The 27,598-nt window shown below is 44.9% G+C and overlaps 1 protein-coding gene across 1 annotated transcript in view; it reads right to left on the bottom strand.

Moving 5' to 3' along the window:
- Window positions 1–6,741: 6,741 nt before the first annotated feature.
- The window catches only part of LOC117468909 (alpha-2-macroglobulin-like), a 57,815-nt gene continuing 36,958 nt past the window's right edge, over window positions 6,742–27,598 (bottom strand). Inside the window, exons 25-36 of the mRNA XM_034113281.1 lie at window positions 21,102–21,177; window positions 20,630–20,786; window positions 19,660–19,734; window positions 18,804–18,966; window positions 18,522–18,709; window positions 18,143–18,355; window positions 8,189–8,307; window positions 7,961–8,051; window positions 7,799–7,867; window positions 7,604–7,709; window positions 7,404–7,445; window positions 6,742–7,173 (exon numbers count right to left, since the gene is read on the bottom strand). Of these exons, the coding sequence (XP_033969172.1) occupies window positions 7,169–7,173; window positions 7,404–7,445; window positions 7,604–7,709; window positions 7,799–7,867; window positions 7,961–8,051; window positions 8,189–8,307; window positions 18,143–18,355; window positions 18,522–18,709; window positions 18,804–18,966; window positions 19,660–19,734; window positions 20,630–20,786; window positions 21,102–21,177 (1,304 nt within the window). The 3' untranslated portion in view covers window positions 6,742–7,168. The remainder of the gene's footprint in view (window positions 7,174–7,403; window positions 7,446–7,603; window positions 7,710–7,798; window positions 7,868–7,960; window positions 8,052–8,188; window positions 8,308–18,142; window positions 18,356–18,521; window positions 18,710–18,803; window positions 18,967–19,659; window positions 19,735–20,629; window positions 20,787–21,101; window positions 21,178–27,598) is intronic.

The raw sequence follows: 27,598 nt of genomic DNA, 5'->3' as shown, positions 1-27,598 counted from the left end.
CTTACAAATATCTTAGCATTATAAAGCTATTAGGTTATATTTTAAAGATGTTCCTATTGTTTCACTTCATATGCCATTTGAGGATATTGGGCACACTTTAGGCATCCAGGATGATGCGAGGACACTATGGCTGTAATTTACTATTTCCAAAAATCAACTGGTCCTAAATTGCTACAGTAGTTGAGTTCTGCAACATTGCCCTTTACCCAGCGTGGGCTGTTTGGTTTTGTCATGCAAACAGCTTTCCAACTGATTACCAGGGTCAAAGTGGACCATTTGCCGGTAAGTAAACATTTGTGAACTGATGACACAAAATACTGTTCATAAGTTACAACACAAAAGGAATTTACTTGCTGTTAAAATGGGACAAAAATAAAACTTAACTAATTGTTGAATTGATGTCATTGTTTCTTATTTACAACAATTTCCTATGGTTTTAATGTGCCTTTACATGATCTGCAATGTTTTTCAAGTAGAAAGGTTGCATCTTGTGAATTAAACTTAGGAGCTGGAGCTGCAATGAGGTAATTTAACGGGATTTAACGTGTAAGGACAAGACATTTTTTCAGTTTTATATACGGTATGATGGTAATGATAAAGTATGAGAACCTACTCTTTTGTGTTTGTAAAGACTTAAAAATACCTCAGTGCATCTCCAAAATTCCTCACTTTACCCAAATGTATGCCCCCTTTCTTGACAGTTATTTAAAAATAAATGCAAAGCAATTCAGTTTTTTTCTGTAAATTCTCCTCACATGATAACTATCTCAACTTTGACCTAACCCTCTGGCCAGGGCCGGACTGGGACAATAAGTCAGGCAGGGAATTATACACCAGTTATTTTGGGGGCGTTTTGCTGGATGTATCGTCAATATGTACAGCGTTGCGGCCCATAGTGATAGCCCTATAGTTCAATTATACTCCCCAAATAGAAACATAGGTTACTATATAAAAAAGTGTGCAATTGTATTTGGTAACCTATCCATGTGAACATGTTTTTAGTGGGGGTGGAACTCAAATCCTCTAGGGGGGTCCGGGGGCATGCTCCCTGTTACGGCTGCTGTTTCTGTCTGCTCGTTAACCTGTCTGAGATTGTTTGCAGCTGTGTGTAATATGTAAATGAGCTGTGTGGTTGCCCCAATGTCGTTGGCTGTCATCTCCTGGTCCTCCTCCGAAGACGCTGATTGGAGCACGCCGGGCCCGACGCTCTCCAATCCCCGTGCAATCCCAGAGCACACCTTCCGGAGATTACTACAAAGCCTGGGGACAATTATCACTCAGGAGGCTCTGCTGCGATCAGACGCCTCACACATTTTGCTCCTGTGTCGTGGACACTTCAATCTTGAGCTATAGACTGTGTTTGATTTGTAATCCGTGTTTAGTATTGTGTGTTTAGTGTGTTTATACGTGTGCTTAGTAGCGTATTGATTTAATGTGTTTAGAGTAGCGTGTGTTTAGTTTATGTTGTTAGCTGCGTTTTCCTGCAGCCTCCTTCCAATATGGCTAATTGGAAGAGATCTCAGGTGTCTTAATTAGGCTCATTTTCAAGAGTCCTCCTGTTACCTGTTTTTGGCTTCTTTGTTTGGCTTAGGCTTATTTTGACCTCATATTGTTGTGCACCCTTTGTTGTTGCTCATTAAACCCTATTATAACATTTACCAAATCCATCTGGTGTATGTTATCTTACTCATCCCTAGTGGGTTCGTAACACTCCCTCAGGAAGATTTTTGTTTTTGTTTGTTGGAGTTAAATGTATCAATCTGGTGCACTTTGAGGCAAAATAAAGAGACTAAATCTATGGAAACATCCATATGAAACAGAACTGTGTACTTTTCAATAATCATAAAATCGTAGGAATACAACAAATAACATACCATATCCAATAACCAAACATTGAAACTTGTTTATTTTAATTATCTTTGGTTCATTTCTAGTTGTGAGTGTGTCTGGGCTCATGAATCTGCCTCTCCTGTCTCCCTCCTCTCCCCCCTGCTCCTGTGTGACGCAACAGTAAAGACTAGTTTTAGCTCTCAACAAGTCTTTATAGTTTATCTTGCCTTATTTCACCTAGTTCACTTTTTTTTTAATTTCATGCATATTTTACTAATCACTCCCATTTCAAATGGAAATATGTGTTTACATAAATGGTGACCAAACCGTTTGAGACCCACTGATATAATTTAGACTTAAGTATATCTAAACACTGAGAGAGTCCTTTACCTCACTTGAGCTGACGTTATCAGAGCCTCTCAGTTTGACAGGATTAAATAAAAAATGGGGACAATTCTGTCTTAATGTAGTTTGACCATTGTAACTGCTGTGCAGACATACTGATAAAATAGGGCTTCTAACTAATTACCTTAAATACAAAATTAATGAAACCAGTTCTATACGCATTATTCGTATTCTTATCATTCTTTTGAGCGCAGTAACGGTGGTATCTAATTACATATTTATTTAGTATTCCATAACATAACCTCTTAAGGACGACGGTCCCCCCAGTGGACCCCCCCCCACCATTTTTTTTCGAGACTATGTCTCAGGGCTTCTTAACATTTATGAAACTATTAATGTGTAGCACCAGATTAACGGGAAGAATCTCAGCTAACTGAAGATATGAACCATTTTTACCGAAACAAAACACAAGGGTAATACCAAGCCTCTGAATTAGCACTAAGCGAAAATATGCTAATGTAGTGCCGAGAGAAGAGAGACGGAGGCGGTGCATCGGAGGTGCAAATCTCACTTTATTGGGGAGCAGAAATCGACATGCTGTCGGGTCGAAGCCGCAGAAGAGAAGAGAAAGTGCAAGAGACACACACACAGTAGGTACCCCGGAGGTACCGTCAAGATATGTGTCCGTGCGAAACAATACCCCCAACCTGTAGTTCCTGGATTGAATTATGTAACCCCAGTGTATGAATCAGTGATCACTACACAAGCCCCCCCAGAATTCAACCATGGACACAATCCTCGCGTCCGGGAGGAAGCACCACAGGGGCCGAGGAGGGCGGGGCCGCCGGCGAGGGCCGGGCCATGGAACGGGCCATCGGAAGGGGGCCGCAGGAGAGGGTAGGGGCCCCAACGAGGGCGAGGGCATCCCCACCGGAGGGCGGGGGCGAGCCGTCGTCAGGGGGCCGCAGAAGAGGGTAGGGGCCCCAACGAGGGCGAGGTTATCCCCACCGGAGGGTGGAGGGCGGGCCGGAACGGGCCGTCGTCAGGGGGCCGCAGGAGAGGGTAGGGGCCCCAACGAGGGCGAGGGCATCCCCCACCGGAGGGTGGAGGGCGGGCCGGAACGGGCCGTCGTCAGGGGGCCGCAGGAGAGGGTATGGGCCCCAACGAGGGCGAGGGCATCCCCACCGGAGGGTGGGGGGCGGGCCGCAGAAAGCAGGGTCGCGTCGTGGGGACAGGCGTGAAACACCCGGAGGTCCCCAGCAGGGAGGAGCGCTGCCCGGCCGCAGGCGAAGGCACAGCGGCGGCGGGCACGAAGTCCTCGGGAGGAAGGAGCCGTGTCCCCGGGAGGAGGGAGACGTGGACAGGGGAGAGGCCAGACGGGGCACCGTCGAGGCGAACCGTGAGCCGCGGTCAGAGGAGAGGCCAGGCAGGGTCCCGAAGCGCGCCACCCGCGGGCCGATGAAGGCACGGGTGACGTTCGAAACCGCCGAGGCGAGGGAAGAGGCGAGACGGGGTCCAGAAGCGCGTCACCCACGGGCCGAAGCAGGAGTGTGTGACGTCCGAAACCGCCGTCGAGGTGGTGAAACAGCCAGAGGGTCCACACGAGGCCGACCAGACATGGTCGAACCTCCTCTCAGGCACCAGAAAAAGCTCAAAGGGTCGTCCCGTCCACGATCAAAAACAGGTGGGCGAAATAGCGAGAGGATCCACACGAGGCCGACCAGACGTGATCGAACCTCCTCTCCGGCACCACAAAAAACAAAAACAAAAAAAAAACAGTCGGATGTCGATAGCCGCTGGTAGCTGCTAGTCACCGTCAGCCGTTGGTAGCAGTCGTCGCCAGCCGTTGGTAGCAGCTAGCCGTTAGCTGTCGTGGCTAGCTGTCGTTAGCAGTCGAGGCTAGCCGGTCTCGACGGCCGGTAGTCGCTGGCCGGACACGCAGCTGCATGCCCCGAATAAACCCGGCACGGTCGTGTACCAGCTCCATGGAAGGCCTGCAGTCCCCCAGAGCCGAAAAGCCGCGGAAATGGCGAGCGTCGTCCTCCGCCAACCCGCTGGGCCGCACCGAGCCTCAGTCCGTGCGCACGAGGCAGCAACGGACGTCTCCAAGAATCTCCGGCATTCCGAGAAAAGCTGCGCTTTTTGCCGTGTTCGATTCAGTCTCGGATCCTTCGCGAGACTTATGTCAGGGTCACCAATGTAGTGCAGAGAGAAGAGAGACGGAGGCGGTGCATCGGAGGTGCAAATCTCACTTTATTGGGGAGCAGAAATCGACATGCTGTCGGGTCGAAGCCGCAGAAGAGAAGAGAAAGTGCAAGAGACACACACACAAGGCTCGTCTCAATACCCCTCCTCGACTCCTCTCTTCCCCTCCTCCGGGACTTGACCCGGAAATCGATCAAGACACGCCATGTTGAAGGACGTCCCAATAGCTGAAATGCACACGGAGGAGTCGAGGAGGGGTGAGGGAGGAGGGGTGCGGGAGGAGACGAAAGGGAGGATACACGAGAGCAGACTACGCAGAAGTGTTTTCACTACTCGCGTATAAAAGCCCCGCCCCCACCTTCACAGCTGGTCGATTTCAACACAGGAAAACGGAGAACTGGAAGATGAGTGGAAAAGCGTCACATAAATGTATAAGTGCTCACAGCTCCGTGGGAATTATTATGTGCAATTCATTTCTTAAGGTTATACTAACAATTTAAGTCATGTTTAATGATCTTGAACGTCACTAAAACATAGCTATTAAGAAAGCTATTTCATAAATGGCTAGATCTTGATAAATAACAATTATTTGTTTTGTTTTGTGTTAAAATATTGAGTAGTTAAATTATTTAAAATGCACAGTGCTGAATGTGGGTTTGTGGTGAATGTGGGGATCTACAGGACACACATGTTCAGAGTAAAGGCTTTCACAATATTATAATTATAATTTTATTGAAATGTACATTTTACACCAAAACGGAACACAAAAGCAGGACCAACCATCATACATTGAATTCCTTGACTAACAAGAGAAAGATTAATAATTTAAATACATTTAACAACAAATGGGCCGGTTCTAAGGGGTTATTCAGTTAAGCCCGATGAGAGGGGATACAGCTGTGCACATGTCATCATTAACAGACGTCGTTTAAGAGTGACGTTTGAGTGAACGAGGACATCCCAATTAATACCTGAGGACTCCTCTGTCCTCGCGTCACCTCCTCGTGTCTCTCGCTCGCATCTTACGGAGGCGGAGCTAAGACGCAAGGAAGGGACGCGAGTGAGGGAAAGGAGGAGTCGAGGAGGGGTATTGAGACGAGGCTACAGTAGGTACCCCGGAGGTACCGTCAAGATATGTGTCCGTGTGAAACAATACCCCCAACCTGTAGTTCCTGGATTGAATTATGTAACCCCAGTGTATGAATCAGTGATCACTACACTAACACACTTTAGCACAGAACTCAAGATAAAGATACCCTTATTACTTATCGAAACTGCACATACAATATATACGATTAAAGCTGAGACTCCACAGATTATATAGGTATTGTATCATCACTGAGCGATCCGAACTCGCGACAGGGGAAGCAAACACAGACATCACAACACAAACCTTTACGGAGCTTTTACGGGAGATCGTCTCACCGTAGCTGTCAATCTGATCAAAAGACGTGCTCAATGGCATTAAAACGAGAAAAAACGCGGCTGAATCGGTTGATCCATAGGTTAATAATGTATCTGTGCCTTTGAAAAAATTATTTATAATCCATAATTCCATTTTTATGTAAAAATCGGAGCAAAAAAGTTAGCTGCTAATGGTAGCCAACAGAGTGTATGCAGCTTCCGGTTTTGGTCACGCGTCACTCTCACTCCTTATTTGTTAATGTGTTGGTGTGTATAGAACTTCCCCTCGATTCCATTGGCTCTAGCGGTTATAAAGAGATTTCATTCATCAAAATCGACCAAGGGGGGCCAGAGATATGGAAAATCCACCCAAATGACCCCAGAAGTGGGTTTCTTTGATAAATCTCTCTAAAAAGGTCAAATTTAACTTGTTTTGCATCAATCTTGATACAGGGTACTTATTATATGTTATACTTTGGATTCCTAAAGCTTTTAGTCTACTAAAAAAGAATGTTTGGACGGACACTATAATTTACAGTTTTTTACTATGTTCAATCTGAATTTTCTTTAAAATAAAAAACATCTATATTGATTCTGACTTTTCTACATCCAACTCACAGGTTTATCATTACTTTGAGAACAAAGATTATTAATTTAACCCTTTTAGAAGGGAAGATACTGTATGGTCATTTGTTCTGGGAATGTCATTTTCGAGCCTAAGACCTGAAAAACAGGCTCAGGGTGGAACAGGTTAATAACAGAGATGGTCAAACTAAAGTGGTAGAGACATGGCAGAAATCCTACAATGAAGCCGGACAGTGAAGTGTTCTCCCGTGAGAGGGCGATCAAGAAACGAAAATGGAAGCCATGTGTTAATGTTATTGTCAAAGACAATAACACATTGCTTCCATCAATAACAAAATACTATTTTGCTTTCTAGAACAAATTGAGTTACACTTTTAGCATTCAGTTTGTTTTTATTTGTATTAAACAGTCATGCTCATTAGTCACCCTTTCATCGGCATAGTTATGTTATCCAAAACTTCCTCCAGGGATTGCATACAAAAGACCATAAAATATATTTTTTTACATATTTGAAATTTCCACACCAAGCTGACCTGCACAAATTGTACACTGTGATACGATACATGTAAAGCAGAAGGAGAAAACAGTGGAAGACCAGTTTCAGGTTAAGACAAGCATATTACATTGTTGTTTTTCAGATATGTGCTGTAGTTTAACAGCTGTTAGACATTGCTGCAGAAAACTAAGCTAATTAACAAAGTAAACTGGTGTGAAGGTACATAAACTGTATCTTTGATAAAAACAAATATTTGTTTATCGTACTGGAATCCTTGAAGGCCCGAGGATCAGACTTCACTCTTCAAGCTGCAAAAAGAAATTAAAAAAAGAAAGTCAGTCACTGTGAAATCTTACAGTCTGCAATAGTTGTTTTGCTTGATTTGGTTTAAGGTTACACAATTACCGCATGTATAAATCTGTGTTAGAGTAGAGATAAAATGTTAGCCTTCTGTAATTTTTTGAAAATAATATATGTCCATAATATGATTTCTATAAGATAGATTTGAGTTCTGCTGTATGTAAGCACAGATTGTTACCTGAAACACAAGGGTGTGTGTATTCTGTCTCAGCCTGGTCACCTGAGAGGAATGAAGGAAAAAGAAGCAGAAGATAAGGAGACAACAATCTATCCAAGCACAAAATCATTTTAAAACATTACTATTCTGAGAATGTTCAGGTTGGAGCAGAGTGTATCAGTGTGGGCTGTAGTCTCTGTTAGGGGTTCGTAAGGATTTACTTGGCTGATAGTAGTCATAGATCTTGACCACGGCTGGCTTCATGTTCTGCACTGGGATCTCCTGTCTGAGATCCAAGCTGTGGTTGATAGGTATGTCTTTTGGTAACTGTTGGGATAAAAATAAACAAAACCATGAATAACAAATGTGAAGGGCATCATCTGTTGCTGCTCGCTGAGGATATCAATTTTTCTCACCTCCCGTATGTACACCAGAACATGATCCTCCTTTTGTTCAACGCGATCCACCAGCAGGGCTCCTCTGAGCTGTGAGGAGATGGTAATCAGCCGGGTGGCTCAACAACAGATGAAGATTTTTTAAACTTCGAGCTAAAGGTGAAAGTTACTGAAATAACTCACCCTCTTCAAAGATTCTTGGTCTGGGACAAATCCAGAGAGTGCTTTGATATCCAGTATCACCATGTTTGTGCTGTTCTCCTTTCCACTAAATCTGTAAGGAAAGTGCCATTCATTTCTCCCATGTCCATCCTCCAGCAGTTACATAATTCATGCTGGAAAATGCAGAGCATTGTTTCTCAGAAATGTCAGTGTTCTTCTTTCCCGTGAATCTGCTTGTTGATAACTTACCGGGACTGAAGATTCAGAGTGAGTTTGGTGTTTTTGCTGGTGCAGTCAAACTCTGGTCTTACATTGACACTGAGGGTTGTTGCGTCAGTAGGAGTTGGGATGTTATAGTGTTGAGAAATCTGGAAAAGAGAGACACAAGGAGAACACTATTCATAAAGAGTGAACCTGAATCTCGAGATTGCCTTTGCTTTTAATATACGATTAGTCAGGATTTACCCCATCAAGAAGTACAACCTCGTTATATACATTCATCCACATTTTATTTCTTGAAGGACAACAAGCACAACAATCCCAGACCCTGATCCCTTTTATCTTAATTCTACAAACTCCTAGTATTCGCGTAATTGTAGTGGAATGATAGAAATACACGTGTACACATGTAAATGGTCTTCCAAGGCCAAAATACCAACGTTTATGTGCCAGAATTGCCTCGATTTGACTCCTTTGTTTTTTGCCATCACATAATGACATCACGATTTACCACTCACGCATTGGTTAGTGCTCCAAATGAGCCACGGCAGAGCTTGACCCGAGCGGAGGCTTTTTGTTGTTGGACCTAGGTGGAAGGTCAGTTTGTATACCTGCAACACCATGTCGAAAAGACGCTGTTAGCTGCTATGTGTACGGTTTGAAGGGACCTTTGTGTGGACAACCAAAATAACAGGAGTTAAATACAAGTGGCTGAAATTCATTTCTACCAGTAGAGTATTCCTTAGGATTGCTTCCTGAACCACGCACAGTTCACGGTCGGATGAAAGACTTTGTTAGGCCAATCTTGCGACTCAGGGTCACAACCTGTAAAGTTACTTTTGGATTTGTAATGCTTGAAACAAACAATGTAGCTACTAATAGGGATTCAAGCTCCGAGCTGTTATGGAAGTTGAGCTGCAAATACAGCGCCGACCTCAGCTAAGTTGCTAGCTAATGCTATCAAGTTGAAACTGTATGTCCACCAACTTTACCTACAATTGTGTTGAAGTATGGAAATGGTTTTTTGTTCACAACAAACTGAAACGGCTCAATTGTTGAGGTGTGTTTATGGTTACAAGCTGTGATATGACGGTCGCTATGAACTTTATCCTGGCTATCTCGCCAACTTTAGCAAAGTTGATAATAACTCTGATGTAATTGTGCCTTAAAGTTAATGTCAGTGTCAGTTTAATGGCAATCTGGCAATCATTTCAAGGCCATCATTTAACAAAACATAGTGTTGGTGGTTGAGCAATCGGGCAGCTAATATATTAGCTGCCCGATTGTGCAACCCTGTCTCCTAAAAATTACATTCCCACAGAACTAAACTGCATTCTCAATTACGTTTAGCTAGAAACGTATTTTCTCCCACATTACGTTTGTTTTGAACGTATCTTAAATACGGTTATTTTCTACATATCTTTGCCATGTATTGTCTTGCTTATAATAATGATAATAGTCATTTATAAATATCATTTTAGAGCACACATTTGAAATCGACGATCAGGCTCGATATATGGTTAAATTAAAATCAGTAGGCGAGGGTGTAATTTCAACACAGTCTCAAAGGCAATGTGAGCGTCCATTCCCATTGGATAACGGAGGATTTTACACCCGGAAGTAAGTATTCTCCTTACTGTCGATTGATTTTACAGTGATATCTGCACTACTCATCAACTCAAAAACACCAGATTATCCTTGTTAATTACACAACATTGATTGGTTTAAATTGTGTACAATGCTTTTGTAATTTTCCCCTTCGATTCGGAGAAACAAATATTTTTTCGGAGTTTAGGATTGCAGAAGACACTACACTACCCAGAATCCTCAGCTATCGTTTGGGACTACACCATGTGCTTTGCTTGACAAACCCCGTGATTAGTCTTCAAGCTCTGTGATTGGATGTTGCGCGAAGTTTATACCAACAGCAGTTTGAAATGGAATGAAACCCATCGATGGCACACTATTCAAAACAGGAATCGAACGTGTCCTACCTTTATCTGCAGATCTCTATAAAGTATATTCATTACTCGTTATTCTCTACTAATAGTTAATTAAAAACTGTATATAATGGCTATTTTGCACATCCCTTTCAAGATTTCATGATTTTCTAAGGTTTATTGACATATCATCAGAGTTGGGTGTAACACGTTACTGTAATAATATTACTTTTGTCGGTAACGGAGTAGTGTAACGCGTTACTTTTATAATTCAGTAATCACACTACAGTTACTAACATTGCCCCGACACGCGTTACTTCGTTACTTTTATAAAATCAGTCATAATCACACTGACAGACAAGAGGGGTTTCTGCCGCAGGTTTATATGTACGTAATCTGCGCGACTTGCGCGTCCACATCTCCACGTGCAGTGCTGCATAAACATGGCAGAGTCAGCGATAACTTTCGAGGGGTGGAGGTATGCCCATTATTTTGAGTTCGTCCGAAGAATAGACAGGAATGTGACGGTGAGGTGCAAACTGTGTCCAGGCCAGAAGCTGTTATACACTGCTGCAAACACCACGTCAAACCTCAACAAACACCTGCAAAGAACACATGCTAAAGTGAAGCTAATAGCTAAGGCCCCCCGAACCCAGAGTGAGGATGTTGTGAGTCGCCGCCGCCGACTCCGAAGCAGCACAAATTAGAATTTGGAGGACCGGTAACCAAAGCAGAGATGGACAGGCTTGTAGCATCCTTCATAGTAGAGGAAATGTTGCCCATTTGCACAGTGGAATCACCATCGCATCGTTCAGAGATATACTGCGCAAAATACAGATAGCAGGAGACAGAGGACAGCCATAGTCAGAGCTATCTGGATCAGTCTTATGCAACAATGGAAACTGAACTAAAGAGTGTTAAGGAATAATTCTTCTAGATATCTAACCTTTTGCTCTGTGACGTTTTATGATCTACTCTGACGTCTGTTATCTCCTTTAAGGAAAGGCATTGGTGCCATATGTGTTGTTGTCACCAGTTTGTGACCGGTCAACTTGTCTGGCACGAGGGGTAATTGTTGTGAGAACACTGAGGCACTTCTTTATCGGTGTTTGTGGGCTCTAGGATGTGAAATCCTTGAGGCCATGAGTGTCGGACGCAGGTGGCTCAGTGTTCCCAGCTGTTTAGTCTACTCCTTCAGAGATGTTGATTCTCTGTGAACCAGTTAAAAGGTCTAACATAGAGAGAGGCTCTTCAGAATTGACGTGGCAACTCTACCGTGTAGTCAGAACCTCTGACTCTTTGATTTGTGATGTGAATCCTCCGGCCGATACTCTGAAATAAACCCATCAGTGTTTGACATCAAAGCTCCAACTCTCACCGTGTCTCCTTCCTGAGTCGGTGACTCCATGCATTGCTACACAGAAGTTTCCTCCACAAATTGGCGTTGTCGGCAGGATACCAACAGATCTTCAGAGACTGGTAAGTGTGATTTCAAATCTACATTTGGACATTGCCTTACCAGAATCTGTGATTGACGGTATCCTAAAATTATCTGTGAAGCTAAGCGGCTGCGTTTCGTTTTGGTTAATGAACATTTGGGGCTAGTAACCCCAGGGGATCATCCAGGGACTCTGTCTTGGCTGGTTCCCTCTGTGTGTGCTGCTCGGGACGTATGTGCCGTGCAGGCATACACGGAGATGTTTAAAAAGACCTTAATGAGGGCAGCAGTAAAGTGGAACTTCTGTGTGAAATCAAAATAGAGATTTGTAATGAACAAATCGCCGAGATTCCGGGGGTTTCAGCGGCCAACACTAGCAGTTAACTCAAGCAGCCAGAGATATTACCCCCAGCACCTCTAAAAAAAACACGGCTCTAGCTGCGGCTCCGGGGAATGTGTGTAACATACCTCCCCGTATCTGCATGAGCTGGTGAAGTGAACTCAGAGGGAGAAAATCACAGCTTTTGTCTATAGCTTTAACTCACACCACCGCCGTCTCTAGTAAAAACGAGACGGTTTAAAAGCACTCTCGTGGCTTGTGGCCGTTTACGACGTGCTGGAAAGTGCGAAGTGCGTGCATTACCTGATGCGCCACAGCTCCCTACATTGCTGGAGGAGCTGGTGCCGGTCCGGGGTGCATACATAAAATTATAAACTATACCATGCTTAAATAGACTCCTAAGTTATTATTTCATATGTACCATATGTAAGAAAAGGGAGGGAAGAGTCAATTATATTGGGTAATTTATTTCTCAAACCTGTCTTATGGAAGAGACAAAATATTTCTGATAAACTAATATTTTATCAAAAGGTAAATGGTGAATTAATATACATTTAGAATCATTGAGAAGGGGTTATATCCACAGGGACAAGCTCACCTTTAACTTACAATAACATTTCTCTGCTATGGACTGATGAGTATATGATTCTTGCATGTTAAATGACTAACACAAACCTTCAAAATGATAATGTGCATGTGTCAGGAAGGCTCCCAAATAATTCTGAGGGGCCTATCCTATTTTTGTAATTAAATGATAATGTGCTAATCCATTACTTTGAGTTGTCTTCACTCAGAAAACATCCCTATCAGGTGTTAACCCAATAACTAGGACAGCTCTCAAGGCCAAGGGTCAGAGAGAGAGGGTCACACTCTCCGGGTGCAGAGAGCACCCCCAGCCACGTGCAAGGAAGCACCAGGTCGTTCGAGATGGGATGCTTCTCTTCACCTTTCTGATAAGAGGGGGTTCTTCTCTTCACCTTTCTGATAAGAGGGGGTTCTTCTCTTCACCTTTCTGATAAGAGGGGGTTCTTCTCTTCACCTTTCTGATAAGAGGGGGTTCTTCTCTTCATCTTTCTGCTCGGTGGGCTCTAGCAGACAACCCTGCAGGACGAGCGAGGGCTTCAGAGGTTTCTATAATACAAGGTTCCATGTTTCTTGGAGGAGTTTGATGTCTTCCTAACCTCTCCCATCACGGGGGGGAAACCTGGATGCATCAGGAATACGCAGTTGCTCTCAAGCAGATAGCAGAAGGAATACAGGCAGATGAGCCTCCGTTTCACTGGGGGGTCAGCTACAGAGCTCACTGAATGAGCCACACAAAAGCAGAGCAATTGGGGGGTTGAAATATGGCGCTCTGATGAAGAAGAGTTTGAGCCAATCAGCACCTCAGTGCTAACCTACAGTATCAGGATGCCTTTACACACCAGACACTCGGTGTCATAAAGGGAGGAGGAGAACGAGTCAGGAAGACTGACGGACATGTTCTTCCAGCTCTCGTACAAAGATGAACTTTGAATTGAATAACCAGATGTTTAAAGATGTACAATTAATGATTGTTTTTTTATATTTCCAATGACCAGACATGTGTTAAATAGTGGTGATAAATATATTTTGTCAGATCAGATTACACTTTCACACTAAACAAAATTAATAAATAAATATTTTCAGATTATAAGGTATTGAATAATAAGATATTTCTAATATTATCACAGATAATGTTAATATCCTTAATCATCCAGCAATCAGGTTTAACAACACTACTCTTTAATGTATTATCCATGCACAGACAGACCTACAATGATGTTTCAAGTACTGGATTAATTTCAGTTTTGGCCCAAAACAAATATTTATAATAATTCATATAACAATTATGTAGCATATTTGATCCTCAAATTAGAGAAGTATAATTTAAAGAAATTGATATTCTATATTCAACATTAGATAAACACAGAAGAACCCTTTCCAAGTACCATAAGTAGATTTTCAGGTAAGTATGGCTAATAAGAATAATTGATAGACTTAATTTGGTACAGATCAGTTGTAGCATTTACAAATGTATGAATTAAAGTTTTAAGAATGTTTAATCATTCCTTTCCAGGTTTTTACAAAAGTCTTTGAATATTTGCCTAACTTTTCCTTTTCAGATTTTGACCAATGTACTTGACTAAAATGAATGTATTGATTTTTCTAAGACTAAGTGCCTTACTCTTGGCTAAAGCGTAATGAAGTAAACGTAAAGTAATCCTAAAATTGAGGACACTGCAACTTTGCAGATTACAGATTGATCAAATCACCACTGTGAATTGTATCTCTTATGATCCTACATTTTAAATGCTTTTGACTAGTGATTGCCTTAAAGCAAATCTTTAAGCTGCAAGCTGGTTTTGATTTTATAGTTTGATAAATGACATTAACTAATGGTTTAAATGATAAAAGATATTATTTTAAAACAAATATTTTGCTATTATGTATCTGTGTTTTATGTGTGTTCATTATTGTACTTATTGACAAAAGATGCTCCAAACACTGATGAGAGATAATCTTTCCTATTATGATTGCCTGTATCAATCATTGTGATTGAATGTTTCAATCTTATTCTACTTTGTGATGTAATTGAATGTAAGGTGAGACCACAGTCAAATCTGAAGACGCCTATTGATTTAAGTATTGACCAGAATTATTATGAGACTAATGTTTTAAGGTTATCAAAAATGATAAAAAGAGAGGAACTGTTAAGGAATAATTCTTCTAGATATCTAACCTTTTGCTCGGTGACGTTTTATGATCTACTCTGACGTCTGTTATCTCCTTTAAGGAAAGGCATTGGTGCCATATGTGTTGTTGTTACCAGTTTGTGACCGGTCAACTTGTCTGGCACGAGGGGTAATTGTTGTGAGAACACTGAGGCACTTCTTTATCGGTGTTTGTGGGCTCTAGGATGTGAAATCCTTGAGGCCATGAGTGTCGGACGCAGGTGGCTCAGTGTTCCCAGCTGTTTAGTCTACTCCTTCAGAGATGTTGATTCTCTGTGAACCAGTTAAAAGGTCTAACATAGAGAGAGGCTCTTCAGAATTGACGTGGCAACTCTACCGTGTAGTCAGAACCTCTGACTCTTTGATTTGTGATGTGAATCCTCCGGCCGATACTCTGAAATAAACCCATCAGTGTTTGACATCAAAGCTCCAACTCTCACCGTGTCTCCTTCCTGAGTCGGTGACTCCATGCATTGCTACACAGAAGTTTCCTCCACAAAGAGAACATTTGAAACTTTAGCAGTCTGCGTGATCTGCCTGTAGGGAGGGGCGGGCCGGCCCTGCGAGTAAAGTAACGAGTAAAGTAACGAGTAAAGTAACGAGTTACTTTATGTAGAGAGTAACGAAGTAGTGTAATATATTACTTTTTTTTAAAGTAATATGTAATATGTAATATATTACTTTTTTTTAGTAACGACCCCATCTCTGCATATCATATACACAACTACGGTGTAGTTATGCAATGAATGAAAAACTTGGGTCACAGGTTCCTCAACAGTGCATTACAAGACATCTATCAATATGTGTGTATACCTCCACCATTAAACTGTCAAATTCTGCACATTTCTTATACTATCTACATACATAAGAGTATAATTAATGTGTATAATATCAGTTAAAATAAGTGCTTCAACATAGTTAACATTGCAGGAAAGCAATATATTAGACGTTAAGTACTTTGTCAGGCTTAATATTTATCTGTAGATACCCCCAAAGTTTTTTTCTTAGTTAAAAGAAGACCTTAACCTAAAGTATTCTTTAATGTTTGAATAAAGGTTAATTAGTTTGTCTGTTTTGCACATCCTCATATTCATATCTTTATACATCCGGCACTAAACTGTTTTATTGTAGAGATCATGTACAGTATCTTCTTGATTTTTTATATTCTATATTTCTATCATTGACCTTCTACTTTCACCCTATGAAAGTATGTACTCTTAATATTTTTTTCATCAAATAACATTATTCAACAAAAATAACATTATTCAACAAAAATAATTCAATAACGTGCTTTAACCACTAGGCGGTGCACACAAGGTACACACAGCATACTAATAATAACTTTGTATTATTAGTGTAGGACACTTATGTATGTATAACATCTGAAGATGTGTAGTTTTATTCATGTTTTTACATAATTTTACAGGATATTGCTATATTATTTCTCATGTTTTACTTCTACACATTAATATCTGATTTGTAAAACATCACAGACAGAAAGGTATATCCGTCATTTAATGGTAAGCTATTGAAATTGTGATTCCATAGATGTGTCTCCCATCACCCAAATCCCCTGACTATTCTCTCAACTCAGTATTTACATTCTTATATTCAAAGAAAATCAGTAATATCTTTAAAAACTACAAGTCCTTTTATATCAGCTGTGCACCGTTATGGTGTACAGTAAATATAACCTATCTACCAATTGGATCAAATATAAAAGTCAGCCGAATTACTATTGATACTGCAAGGAGACGTATTTTGTGAAAATAAATGTAAGATATTGTGTAATTGTTGATATATTTATGATCCACGTCACGTATTCAGTTTCGGCGGCACTTCTTCCTGTTTGTCCAGAAGTCTTCTCATCAGGGCTCTATAAATAAAGAACTACGGCAGATGTGTAATATTTAATGCAGCCGAACCGTATATTACAATGCCGTTATGTGATGACTTCCAAAGAGAAAAGCAAGAACACTCGGAATAAAGTATTATTATATTTTTAAATGTTTTCGGATTTCACATTGCATAAACACCATATCCCAACGTGCATTGCGGCTAAAACATCCAATCAGCGAGCTGAGGATCTTTCCTAAGTCTGTTTCCGGTATTGTTCCTGTAATGAGAGTTCACATTTATGCTACATTGAAGGGTGGAATTGACTACACATCTTCAGAAACATAATTTACTTCAGATATAACTCATAGCAATATTGTAACCATTAAGAAAAGCCAACTGCATTAAAAACCCAGTTAACAAACACTAGGTAAAGTATTTTTCCTTCAGTAATGAAGATGTAATTCCAATGTAGACACACCTGCGGTCGATGTTCAGTCTGTTACGCTGAGCCATGCATTGTCTGGAACGTAAAAGGGACGAAGAAGACAAAGTGAAGTGACGTACTTCCGGTTCCACATGAAAACATTCCCAGTGCAAAAACAAATTGCAAAATAAAAAGATAAAACACTGGCATGTAATTTACGTTAGAATAAATAGAATGGTTTTGAATAATAGATGAGAGTAAAATCTACGTCACTTTACAGCCCCACCCACTTTTGGGGAAACCAACGCTGTCATTTGAACGGCGATCAAGCCTGAAGCCACAGAGCTCTTCTGTTACTGTCCTTTCTTGAAGAAACACGTAACTCTGGATTTGTTTTAATGTTTGAGGTGCAATAAACGACACAGCAGCTTTTTGGCATGTTAAAACTATTATTTTCTGCCTCGCAGCTGGCGAAATTACAGCCTCGCCTACTGATTTTAATTTAACCATATATCGAGCCCGATCGTCGATTTCAAATGTGTGCTCTAAAATGATATTTATAAATGACTATTATCATTATTATAAGCAAGACAATAAATGGCAAAGATATATAGAAAATAAACGTATTTAAAGGTGGGGTAGGTAAGTTTGAGAAACCGGCTCAAGATCGCTAGAATTTGAAAATACACAACCGGAGAAAATCTGCCACTTCCTTATAGAGCCCCTCCTCCAACACACACGAACACGCACATGACCAATGAGGGCACGAGATAAGTTTGTGCACAGATGGAAGGCTGACAGGCAGGTTGGCCATCCAGTTATTTTAGCCAGGCCGGCTAAAATGATTGGTCGTACTTTTTACAGTATTACGGCTTCCACAGATGACATTTTTTTATGGATTTTTTGTCAAAGCACTTAAGATATTCATTGCTATCGGGATGTTAAGAGCATTCCATGGAATATAACAAAAAGTGTATCTCAAGCCGGTTTCTCAAACTTACCTACCCCACCTTTAAGATACGTTCATATCAAACGTAACGTGGGAGAAAATATGTTTCTAGAAGATATGTAGAAAATAAACGTATTTGAGATACGTTCATAACAAACGTAACGTGGGAAAAAATACGTTTCTAGCTAAACGTAATTGAGAATGCAGTTTAGTTCTGTGGGAACGTAATTTTTAGGAGACAGGGTTGGATTGTGGTGTACGTATCTCAAAGGGAAACAGGTAAATCTGCATGACCACTGACCTGCATTGCAGCACATGCAGTGCCCTTCACCTCCAGGCTGAACTTTCCTGTCACGTCCTGCAGAAGCTTCTCCTGGTAGAGCAGTTTGTTGTTCTGGTTCACATCAAATGTCAGAGTGTCACTGGAAGACTGTACTGTCACCGAGCTTGAACCTCCTGGACTGAACACCAGAGCGGAGTAGAGAGCCAGAGCCTGAAGAGCCACCACTGTGTCCTACAACACGCATACAAAAATACCATATGTTGTGTGCGCCTACATATGTAAATGTTGCTAGGTCAGAGCAAAGCTAAATACATTTTAGGTAACTTTGTTCATCATATTGATCAGGGTGACTTATATGTTTAACTGTAAGTCCAGTTTTTAGCAGTGTGTGCTTTACCTGTGTGGAGGAGAAACCTCCGTAATAGTTCTGCTGGCCCGCCAGCCATCTAACGATGCCAGCAGCATAGCCCAAGTCTTCAGTAGTGGGAGAGGCACTGAGTTTGGCCAGCAGCACGTAGGAGCTGATCTCCACAGACAGAGAGGCAGATTTTTCTGATGCTGTCTGACACCAGTGAAGGAAACCTCCTGAATCAGCCATCCACAAACAGACAAACAGATACAAGGTAAGCTAGACCCACAGTAGTTAAGCCAGATATTTATTTTTTGGATGATGACTCACCTTGTTGTATTGCAACAGTGTCTAGGTGATTGAGAAGGTGAGCACGGGTCTCCATGTCGCCTGCCAGGGTGAAGACGTACGCCAGCAAAGCTGTGGTGTAGGTGTTACTGAGGTCACTGATGGACTCTTTGAGGCAAGACAGGCTCTTGTTCACCACAGGATCCTAGATCAGATTAAAAGAATTACACAGTAAATAAAGTCAGGTCTGAACTGATTTAATCCATCAAAACACCAAGTTTATTCTAGTTCTTGATGCTATTATATTTGACTGCAATGTTATCAAGAGAGAAAACTTCAATAAATGCAGGTTATAATGTTAACCAACAGCAAAAAGAAAAGGCACATGAGAAACAAGTCTTTACCAGTGAGTATTTTGAGCGAAAACACTAAGGTTAGTCAAATGTACCAAACAACATAAATATTTTGGATATAACTACAGACAAATTATTAATCCTAAGTATTTTCAACATGATGTTCATCTATCTATCATCTATCATCTGAACAGTGTGGTTGGTTCCCTTTAAAGAACTTTGACAAATCGGTTCAAACTCATAATTATTAGCCCGAGAAGAATATAATTATGTAAAAAAACACAGATATAATGAATCCTAAAGCCCAATTCTTCTTTTGCACAAGATCCATTTAGCTTCATTGGGCAGAGAAAAGTACACCCAGAGAAAGGATGTAGGAAGTATTTTTCCACAAGTGATCACAAGTTTCTATAATAATGTAGGATCTGTTCAAATTGTTAAATATGTAATGAAATGGTTTCACAAACACACACACCCAACACAATTAAATTGATGGAAGGAACAGGCGTCACAGCAACCTTAAGTGCACTCCTTGGTGTACTCACATCCACAGATACATTAATCTCTAAGAAAGCAGCAGTGATGTAGGCACTGAGAGTCACTTCATCAGACACACCTCCCTGTAGAGAAAAACCATCAAACATACAGATTAGCACAGCACCTCCCACACCCAGGGCCTGATTCACAGAAGTATTTTTAAGCACGGCTCGCAAGCAATGTACAAATGGGGGCATGTTTAAAACAGGACATTTTCACATGGTTGTCACTCTGAGCCCACATGTCTCTCGCATGCTCATGTATGAGTTGCAATTATGGTCTTTATTTTGCAAGACAAGTCCAGTGATCTAATCTTGCAAATCGCCGCTTGCATGTCACACATTTTGTAAAACTGGCTGACTGTGTATTTGCATTTAAAGTGGACCTATCATGTTATATTTGAATAATATAGTGTAGGACCATACTGTACCTATATAAGGCATATTTATACTTTCTTTTTTTCAAAATATCAAACAGATCATGCATTTTAGCCATGCCTCATTTCGCTCAATTTGAAAAATGTTAGCTCTGTTTTTGCAAGGGCTGATTCTGTGAGAACAGCACCATCTTCAGGCCTGGCATATGTACTACAGCGTCTCCAGCGCTTTCGAACGGCAATGGCCGTGGCTGTCTCCTCCTGATTGGTGGAGTTGGCCCAATAGCCGTAGCGCCACCGTCCTGACGTCAGGACAGTGTTCAAATCTGGATCAGTTTTTATCAGATCCGTTGCAGCCCCTTTTTTAGAGATTTGGGTATGGAGGAAAATAGAGAGGGTTGTATTTTCTGACACTTGGTGAGTTCCCTGGAACACCGGGGACACATATTCATGTATAAAAGACGTACAAAAGTGCATTTTGCATGATAGGTCCCCTTTAAATAAAGGTACAGCAAAATGTGGTTCAGTGAAAATGGACAATTCTAACCTTCTAAATTTCAGTTATTATCAGGTATTTTCATGAGAAGAAGGACTTTGATTACCTTCATTCTGTTGTTAAACAGCTTTCCTGACTGTTCAAAACAGCCATTTCCTCGTTGTTTCCTTTGGAGCCAAATCTTAGACTCTTCCATCTTTGCTGGGTCAATGTAGACAAAAGACTGTGCTTTGGCAAATGATCTCACCACAAAAGCAGTCAGCCTGAGGATATTAAAAACAAGTTAGATATGACTGATATAAACAACTAAAGATCATGATCTGTGTAATGTCTCAAGAGGTACAAAACATACCACGCTATTTCATGCATTCATTTGAAATACTTTAACTTGCTTGTGTTGATATAGCCCATTCGTGGTAAGAAAATAACATTTTCCACAACATGTGTGCTCCAATGTGCATCATCTCTCTGTTATCACTGAGGGTAATCTTTATGTCTGAGTACCACAGGGTGAAAATTCAACAGCATGTACATATTGTTGTTCTTAGATGTTGATGATCGATCAGTAGTTTTCTCACCAAGTGTTCCCAGTTCCTTTTCCAAATGTACTATAGGCACCATCAATATGCTTGTAGTTCAGCTGCCTCTGGTAGCCTGTATTAACATAGAAACAAACTTGTAAGACTTGAAAGGATTTTGCTAAGCTAAGTTCATGTTTTGAAGTAAATGTGTTATATCTCTCACAGGCTCCGCCCTCTACTGGACTCTATGGGTACTACCTTATCCCGCGTGCATTCTCCCACTGAGACTTCTATAGACGTAGCCGGCCCAGGGCGGGCCTACCTGAATGCGCGCGCATCACACCGTATAAAAGGAGGCCTCGCCTCCTGACTGCTATCCTTTTTCTCTTCAGCTAAGCGGAAGTGATTCCACAGAAGACGTAAGACGTATTGAAGTGAAAGTAATAGAGAGAGAGTATGGCTGGACCATAGGACCTGCCCGAATTGTCCGAACCTGATTTCAGGAGTCGATCCGCACCCCCTCTGCTTCACGTGTTTGGGGCCCTGTCAGGCGATCCCGCGGCGCACGAGGGAGCATCGTGGGCAGCACTTCCTGGAGAAGATTGCCCCGCAGGAGGAGTCGGAGGAGCTGGATCTCGACGTCGTGGACATGGGCAATTCGGGAAGCGAGGGGGCATCGTTCCGGTTCTCCCTGCCGTGGGGCCAGACGGCCCCGGTTCCGATGATCGACGACGAGGACGCCTCGCTATCCGGAGGTCCAACTCTCAGCTCTGCGCGGATGGATTTCCCAGCGGTGATGACTCTGGCGGCGGAGCGTGTAGGTTTACCGCTCCCCCCACCGCTGCCACCGAGGCCTGTAAACCGCCTGTGATCGGGGGTTTATGGCCCGCTGCATCCGGCGCAGCCGACCTTCCTTTCGCCCCAGGTGCCAGAGGTATGGCGGTGTGTGGAGGCGACATGGCAGCAGCCATTTAAAACGAAGGCCCCGATAATCTTGGCGTGTTGGCGTCTTCCTGATCACCCTCAGGCAGACGCCCCCGCCCTCCCGTCTCAGGACGAGAGCGATTATTCGGACCACGCTGTTAGTCAGATGAGTAATCTGATTTATGGCGTGGCCACCGCAGCAGGGCAGATGATTTCCCTGGCCACAGTGGCGTCTCGTCACGTGTGGCCAGGGCTCACGGCCCTATCTAAAAAAGGACCGAGAGATCTCCTCGGAGCCCCCGTGTCCACGGAGGGGCTCTTTGGGTCGGTCTCCTCGGTCACCCAGTCAGCCGCCTAGAGGAGGAGAGAGTCCAGCTTAGCCGCATGCTATCGCTGGCTCCTCCTCAGGCTCCGCTACGTGCCCCCCTCGCATGCCATGCAGAGGAGGGAGCGTAGTACGACAGTGAAGCGGAGGGAGAGGCGCCGGCACGGGGGTCCCGTAGCTGCAGCGCCCTCCACCTCTACGGCCCACCCCGTGGCACCGGCATACCGGCAATCACGGGGAGGGGCTGCCCAACCGAGGCAGGCTCCGCAACAGCAGAGCACCCGGGTGGGGAACTCCATCTTCGCGGAGTTATCTGTCTATTTAATGCCCAGATCTCTGTCAAAACTTTTAAAATAAAGATGGTGTTGATCTGTATCCAAGTCTGAGTGTCCTTTGTTTCCACAATACACTTGCACATGTTGATGACTGTACAAGTTCCCCATTCGCCGCCCCAGCTATAGCTCCCGTTAGGGAGGAGGCTAGTGGGAGTGCGCAGGTGGGAGTGATGAACCGCAGGCAGCACTGTTATAGTGCGGTGCGGGTACAGGGACATGTTGGCCGACGTTTTTCTGTTAGAAAACATTCTATGCCTGAAGCTAAGACTCCAAATAATGCTGCTTACTATAGTGATAGGGGCTGCATTATAGCAACGCCCGCACTCGTGAAGAGGCGCGTGGCGGTGCGTTCAGGGGCCTTAGTAAAACACACAACGCCTGTAAGAACTCCGGTTAAATGCTGTTTTCCATAGTGAGGGAAATAGCATTATGACGGCCCCCCCTCGAGAGCGGGCCACGGTGCGTTCATGGACAGAAGAAGCTCCGATTAATGCCTCTTTCTCTCTAAGAAGAAGCAGCATTATGGCGGAGCGCGTGCTCTCACGGGAGCGTGCCGTGGTGCGTTCAGGTACCTCAGTGGAAAATCTGCCGTTTTTTTCTCTGAGTGGAAACTGCATTATAGCAACGCCCGCACTCGTGAAGAGGCGCGTGGCGGTGCGTTCAGGGGCCTTAGTAAAACACACTACGCCTGTAAGAACTCCGGTTAAATGCTGTTTTCCATAGTGAGGGAAATAGCATTATGACGGCCCCCCCTCGAGAGCGGGCCACGGTGCATTCATGGACAGAAGAAGCTCAGATTAATGCCTCTTTCTCTCTAAGAAGAAGCAGCATTATGGCGGAGCGCGTGCTCTCACGGGAGCGTGCCGTGGTGCGTTCAGGTACCTCAGTGGAAAATCTGCCGTTTTTTTCGCTGAGTGGAAACTGCATTATAGCAACGCCCGCACTCGTAAAGAGGCGCGTGGCGGTGCGTTCAGGGGCCTTAGTAAAACACACTACGCCTGTAAAAGCTCCGGTTAATACTGTTTTCCATAGTGAGGAAAATAGCATTACGAGGGAGCGTGCGCTCACACGTGAGCGCCCTTTCTGCTTCGACCCCCCACGGGCGAATCTCCCCTTTACGGGGAGTTTTGCGGGGGAGCGGGTCATCAGAGAGTATCACAGCTTTATAGCTGCGGCCCCACAGCTGAGGGCTTGCCCATTAACACAATGTTATGGGGAATGGAAACTCAGCTGTGTACTGACAAGGTGGATGGACAGGACGCTGAAACGGGGCTATTCACTCCAGTTTTGCAGCATCCCACCTCCTGTTATGGGCATGCGGGAGGTAAATCTGTCTTCCCAGGAGGAGATGGGTTTCCTCTCAGCAGAGATTCAGGCTCTGGTGCAGAAACAGGCTGTGTCTGTTGTGCAGCCTCAGCACAGAGAGAAGGGTCTTTATTCCATGTATTTCCTGGTTCTCAAGAAAACAGGGGAATTCAGACCTATTCTAGATCTCCGATGCCTGAATCGTCATATTTCCAGCAGGAAATTCCGCATGTTAACTGTGAAACAGTTACTAGGGCTTGTGCAGCCAGGCGATTGGTTCACCACCATCGACCTGAAAGACCCGTACTTTCATGTGGAAATTATTCCAGAGCACAGAAAGTATCTGCGTTTTGCCTTCCAGGGAACAGCCTATGAGTACAACAGGCTGCCGTTCGGTTATTCCCTATCCCCACGCACATTCAGCAAATGTGTGGCCACAGCGCTTCAACCGCTGCGCGCACACGGCATGAGAGTTTTCTTTTACATAGACGACCTCATAGTCATGGCTGGGTCCCGGGAACAGGCAATGTTTTGCACAGCACAGTTGATCACACACCTAACCAAATTAGGTTTTGCGATCAATTGGAAAAAGAACACCCCCATACCTCGCCAACAGGCGTTGTATTTGGGTGTGGTGCTCGATGCAGACGCGCTGCGTGCCACCCTGTCAGAGAGCAGACGTGCGTCCCTTCACAGGGCGGTGCACAGGCTGCGACAGGGGGCGACAGTGACAGCTTTAACTGTCATGCAGACTCTGGGTCTCATGGCGGCTGCTCACATGGTGGTCCCGCTGGGGTTACTACATATGCGCCGCCTGCAGAGGTGGTTCCCCAGCCTGCGTTTGGAGGCACAAACGACGGCTGGTGACCATTCCTCCCCCCCCTCAGTAGGGGCAACCTCCGGTTTTGGGGGTCTCCGGACCACCTCCGGAGGGGGTCTCCACTGGGACGGGTGACCTCCTACATCACAGTGTTCACGGACGCGTCCGGAACAGGATGGGGAGGGACCTGCCTGAAGAGAGCTATAGGTGGGCGCTGGGCTCTGACAGAGTTTCGATACAGCAACCTCCTAGAGCTACGGGCAGTAGTGTTAGTCCTCCGACATTTCATGCCCCTAATTCAGGGGAGACATGTAATGGTCAGGTGCGACAACAGCACCACAGTGGCTTATATCAACAGGCAGGGCAGAGTCCGCTCCGCCTCCTTGTTGACCACAGCGGAGGAGCTGTGGTTATGGGCCTCAGAGGTGGTGTTATCTCTGAGAGCCCTCCATGTCCCGGGACTGGAGAACAGAGGGGCCGACCTCAGGTCGAGGGGCGGCCCCCTGCCAGGCGAGTGCTTCACCCGGAGGTGGTGAAGCAGATCTGGGCCCAGTTCGGGAGAGCAGAAGTGGACCTGTTCGCCAGCCGGCGCAACAGCCACTGTGCCCTGTGGTTCTCCATGGCCCTGAGCAACGACCCGCCCTTGGGGGTGGACGCGTTTTCACACGAGCCATGGCCAAGGAAGCTGCTATACGCCTTTCCACCGCTGCGTCCCATTCTCCCTCTCCTGGGGAGAGTGAGGCGAGAACGTCTGGCAGTCATTCTGGTAGCACCGAATCGCGTCGGGGCTCCGTGGTACTCAGAAATGACACAGATGAAGGTGGGCCAGCCCTGGGCGATCCCCCAGTTCTGGGGGGCGATGTCTCAAGGGGCAGGTGCAATCAGGGCGTTACCCACTCTGGGCCGTCCTCTTCAGGCTTGGCTCCTGAGAGGGACAGGCTGAGACAGGGTGGATTGTCTGACAGCGTTATTCAGTCTATCCAGGCAGCTAGAGCAGAATCCACCACAGCCTGTTACAGGCCAAAGTGGCTGAGATTCCAGCATTGGTGTGAGGAGCGGGGAATAGAGCCCCTATCTTGTGAGTTGGGCTCTATTTTATCTATTTATCCTTCTGGTGGACAGAGGGCTGGCGCATTTCACAGTGAAAGTGTATGCAGCAGCCATCTCGTCCTGTCATGAGGGTTTTTGGTGGCAGGTCAGCCTTTAATCAACCACTGATGTCGCGGTTTTTACAGGGGGTTAGGAGACTGCGCCCTGTAGTGCACGTCTCCACCCCGCAGTGGGACCTGCCCCTAGTGCTCGAGGCTCTGGCCTCGGGACCATTGAGCCTCTGGAGCTCTCCCCTCTGAAAGCATTGTCGTGGAAAACAGCTTTGCTTCTTGCCTTAACGTCAGCCAAAAGAGTGTCCGAGTTAACTGCTCTGTCGGTGCACCCGAGTTGTTTACTAGTTCGGGGTGGCCGGAGCGGCGCGACACTGAGACCGAACCCCTCCTTTGTGTCTAAAGATCTAAGGAGTGCGTTCAGGTCGAGGGCTATTCAGTTAGGGGGTTTTAGTCTCCCCCTCCATGGGGGGCCAGGGAGGCTAAACTGCACCTCCTCTGCCCGGTGCGTACGCTAGCATGTTATGTGCAGCGCACGGCTGCCCTTGGACGCACCGAACAGCTGTTCGTGTGCTTCGGGGGCGGGGTGATCGGGAAAGCTCTGTCCAAGAAACGCCTGGCAGGCTGGCTCTGCGAGTGCATTGCACATGTCTACAGTCAGGCAGGGAGAGCCTACCCCATGGGGATTTGTGCGCACTCCACACGGGCTGTAGCTGTGTCAACAGCCTTATTCAACAGTGTGGAGGATTTATGCACAGCGGCGTCTTGGTCGACGCCAGGCCCCTTTATAAGGTTTTATCTCTTGGACATGTCTGGCTCTTTCTCCTCGTCTGTGCTTGCTGGGGCAACACATAATTTGTAGGGGAGGGGGGGGTTGTGGGTCAGTTGGCATCTGACCCCCTCCCCGGACGTGATGCGCCTTCACCTTTCCTGGGCCCTCTGAGGGTCCCGGGATAGGCAAGAGGCGCGCTGGCCCGTTACGGGCGGAGGGGCTGCCCCCCTCCTGCCGAGAGGCAGGGGGAGGATAGCCCCCCCACATTTTTAGTCCTCTCACATTCTGCATGGGGTCAGTGCTTGAGTGTGAGGCATGGGCGCTGGCGCTCTCCCTGTTATCCTTAGGGATTCAAGAAGGCAAGTGCGTAGTAAGCCCATAGGGGGCGAGGGGGCTCTCCCCATCCGTATAGGGGTGGAGGGGGGGGGTCCCCCGGCACTGTTTGTTGAGCACACTTTCTGCGAGGCAAGCGCAGCAGGGTGTGCTCTGTCAGCCGCAGCCCAGATTTCTCCTCGGTCACAACCGGGTTAAAGGAGAGGGGGGGGCAGCAGCTGCTGACCAGAAAAGCCGGTCAGGGGCAGTAGGGTGGATTGGTGTTGGACGACAGTGCGCGTATACATCAGGGCTCCACCCACTGTACCCATAGAGTCCAGTAGAGGGCGGAGCCTGTGAGAGATTTAACGCCGGGTTACGTATTGTAACCCTTGTTATATAAACACAGGCGGAGCCCTCTACTCAGGGCACTGTCTGTCCTGTTCCGCTAGCTGAAGAGAGGTATAGGATAGCAGTCAGGAGGCGAGGCCTCATTTTATACGGTGTGATGCGTGCGCATTCAGGTAGGCCCGCCCTGGGCCGGCTACGTCTATAGAAGTCTCAGTGGGAGAATGCACGCGGGATAAGGTAGTACCCATAGAGTCCAGTAGAGGGCTCCGCCTGTGTTTATATAACAAGGGTTACAATACGTAACCCGGCG

This window comes from Trematomus bernacchii, unplaced genomic scaffold, assembly GCF_902827165.1.
Source record: "Trematomus bernacchii unplaced genomic scaffold, fTreBer1.1, whole genome shotgun sequence".
In the NCBI taxonomy this organism is placed as follows: Eukaryota; Metazoa; Chordata; class Actinopteri; order Perciformes; family Nototheniidae; genus Trematomus; species Trematomus bernacchii.
The sequence above is the reverse complement of the archived record's forward strand: the minus strand, read 5'-3'. Positions and strand labels throughout refer to the sequence as shown.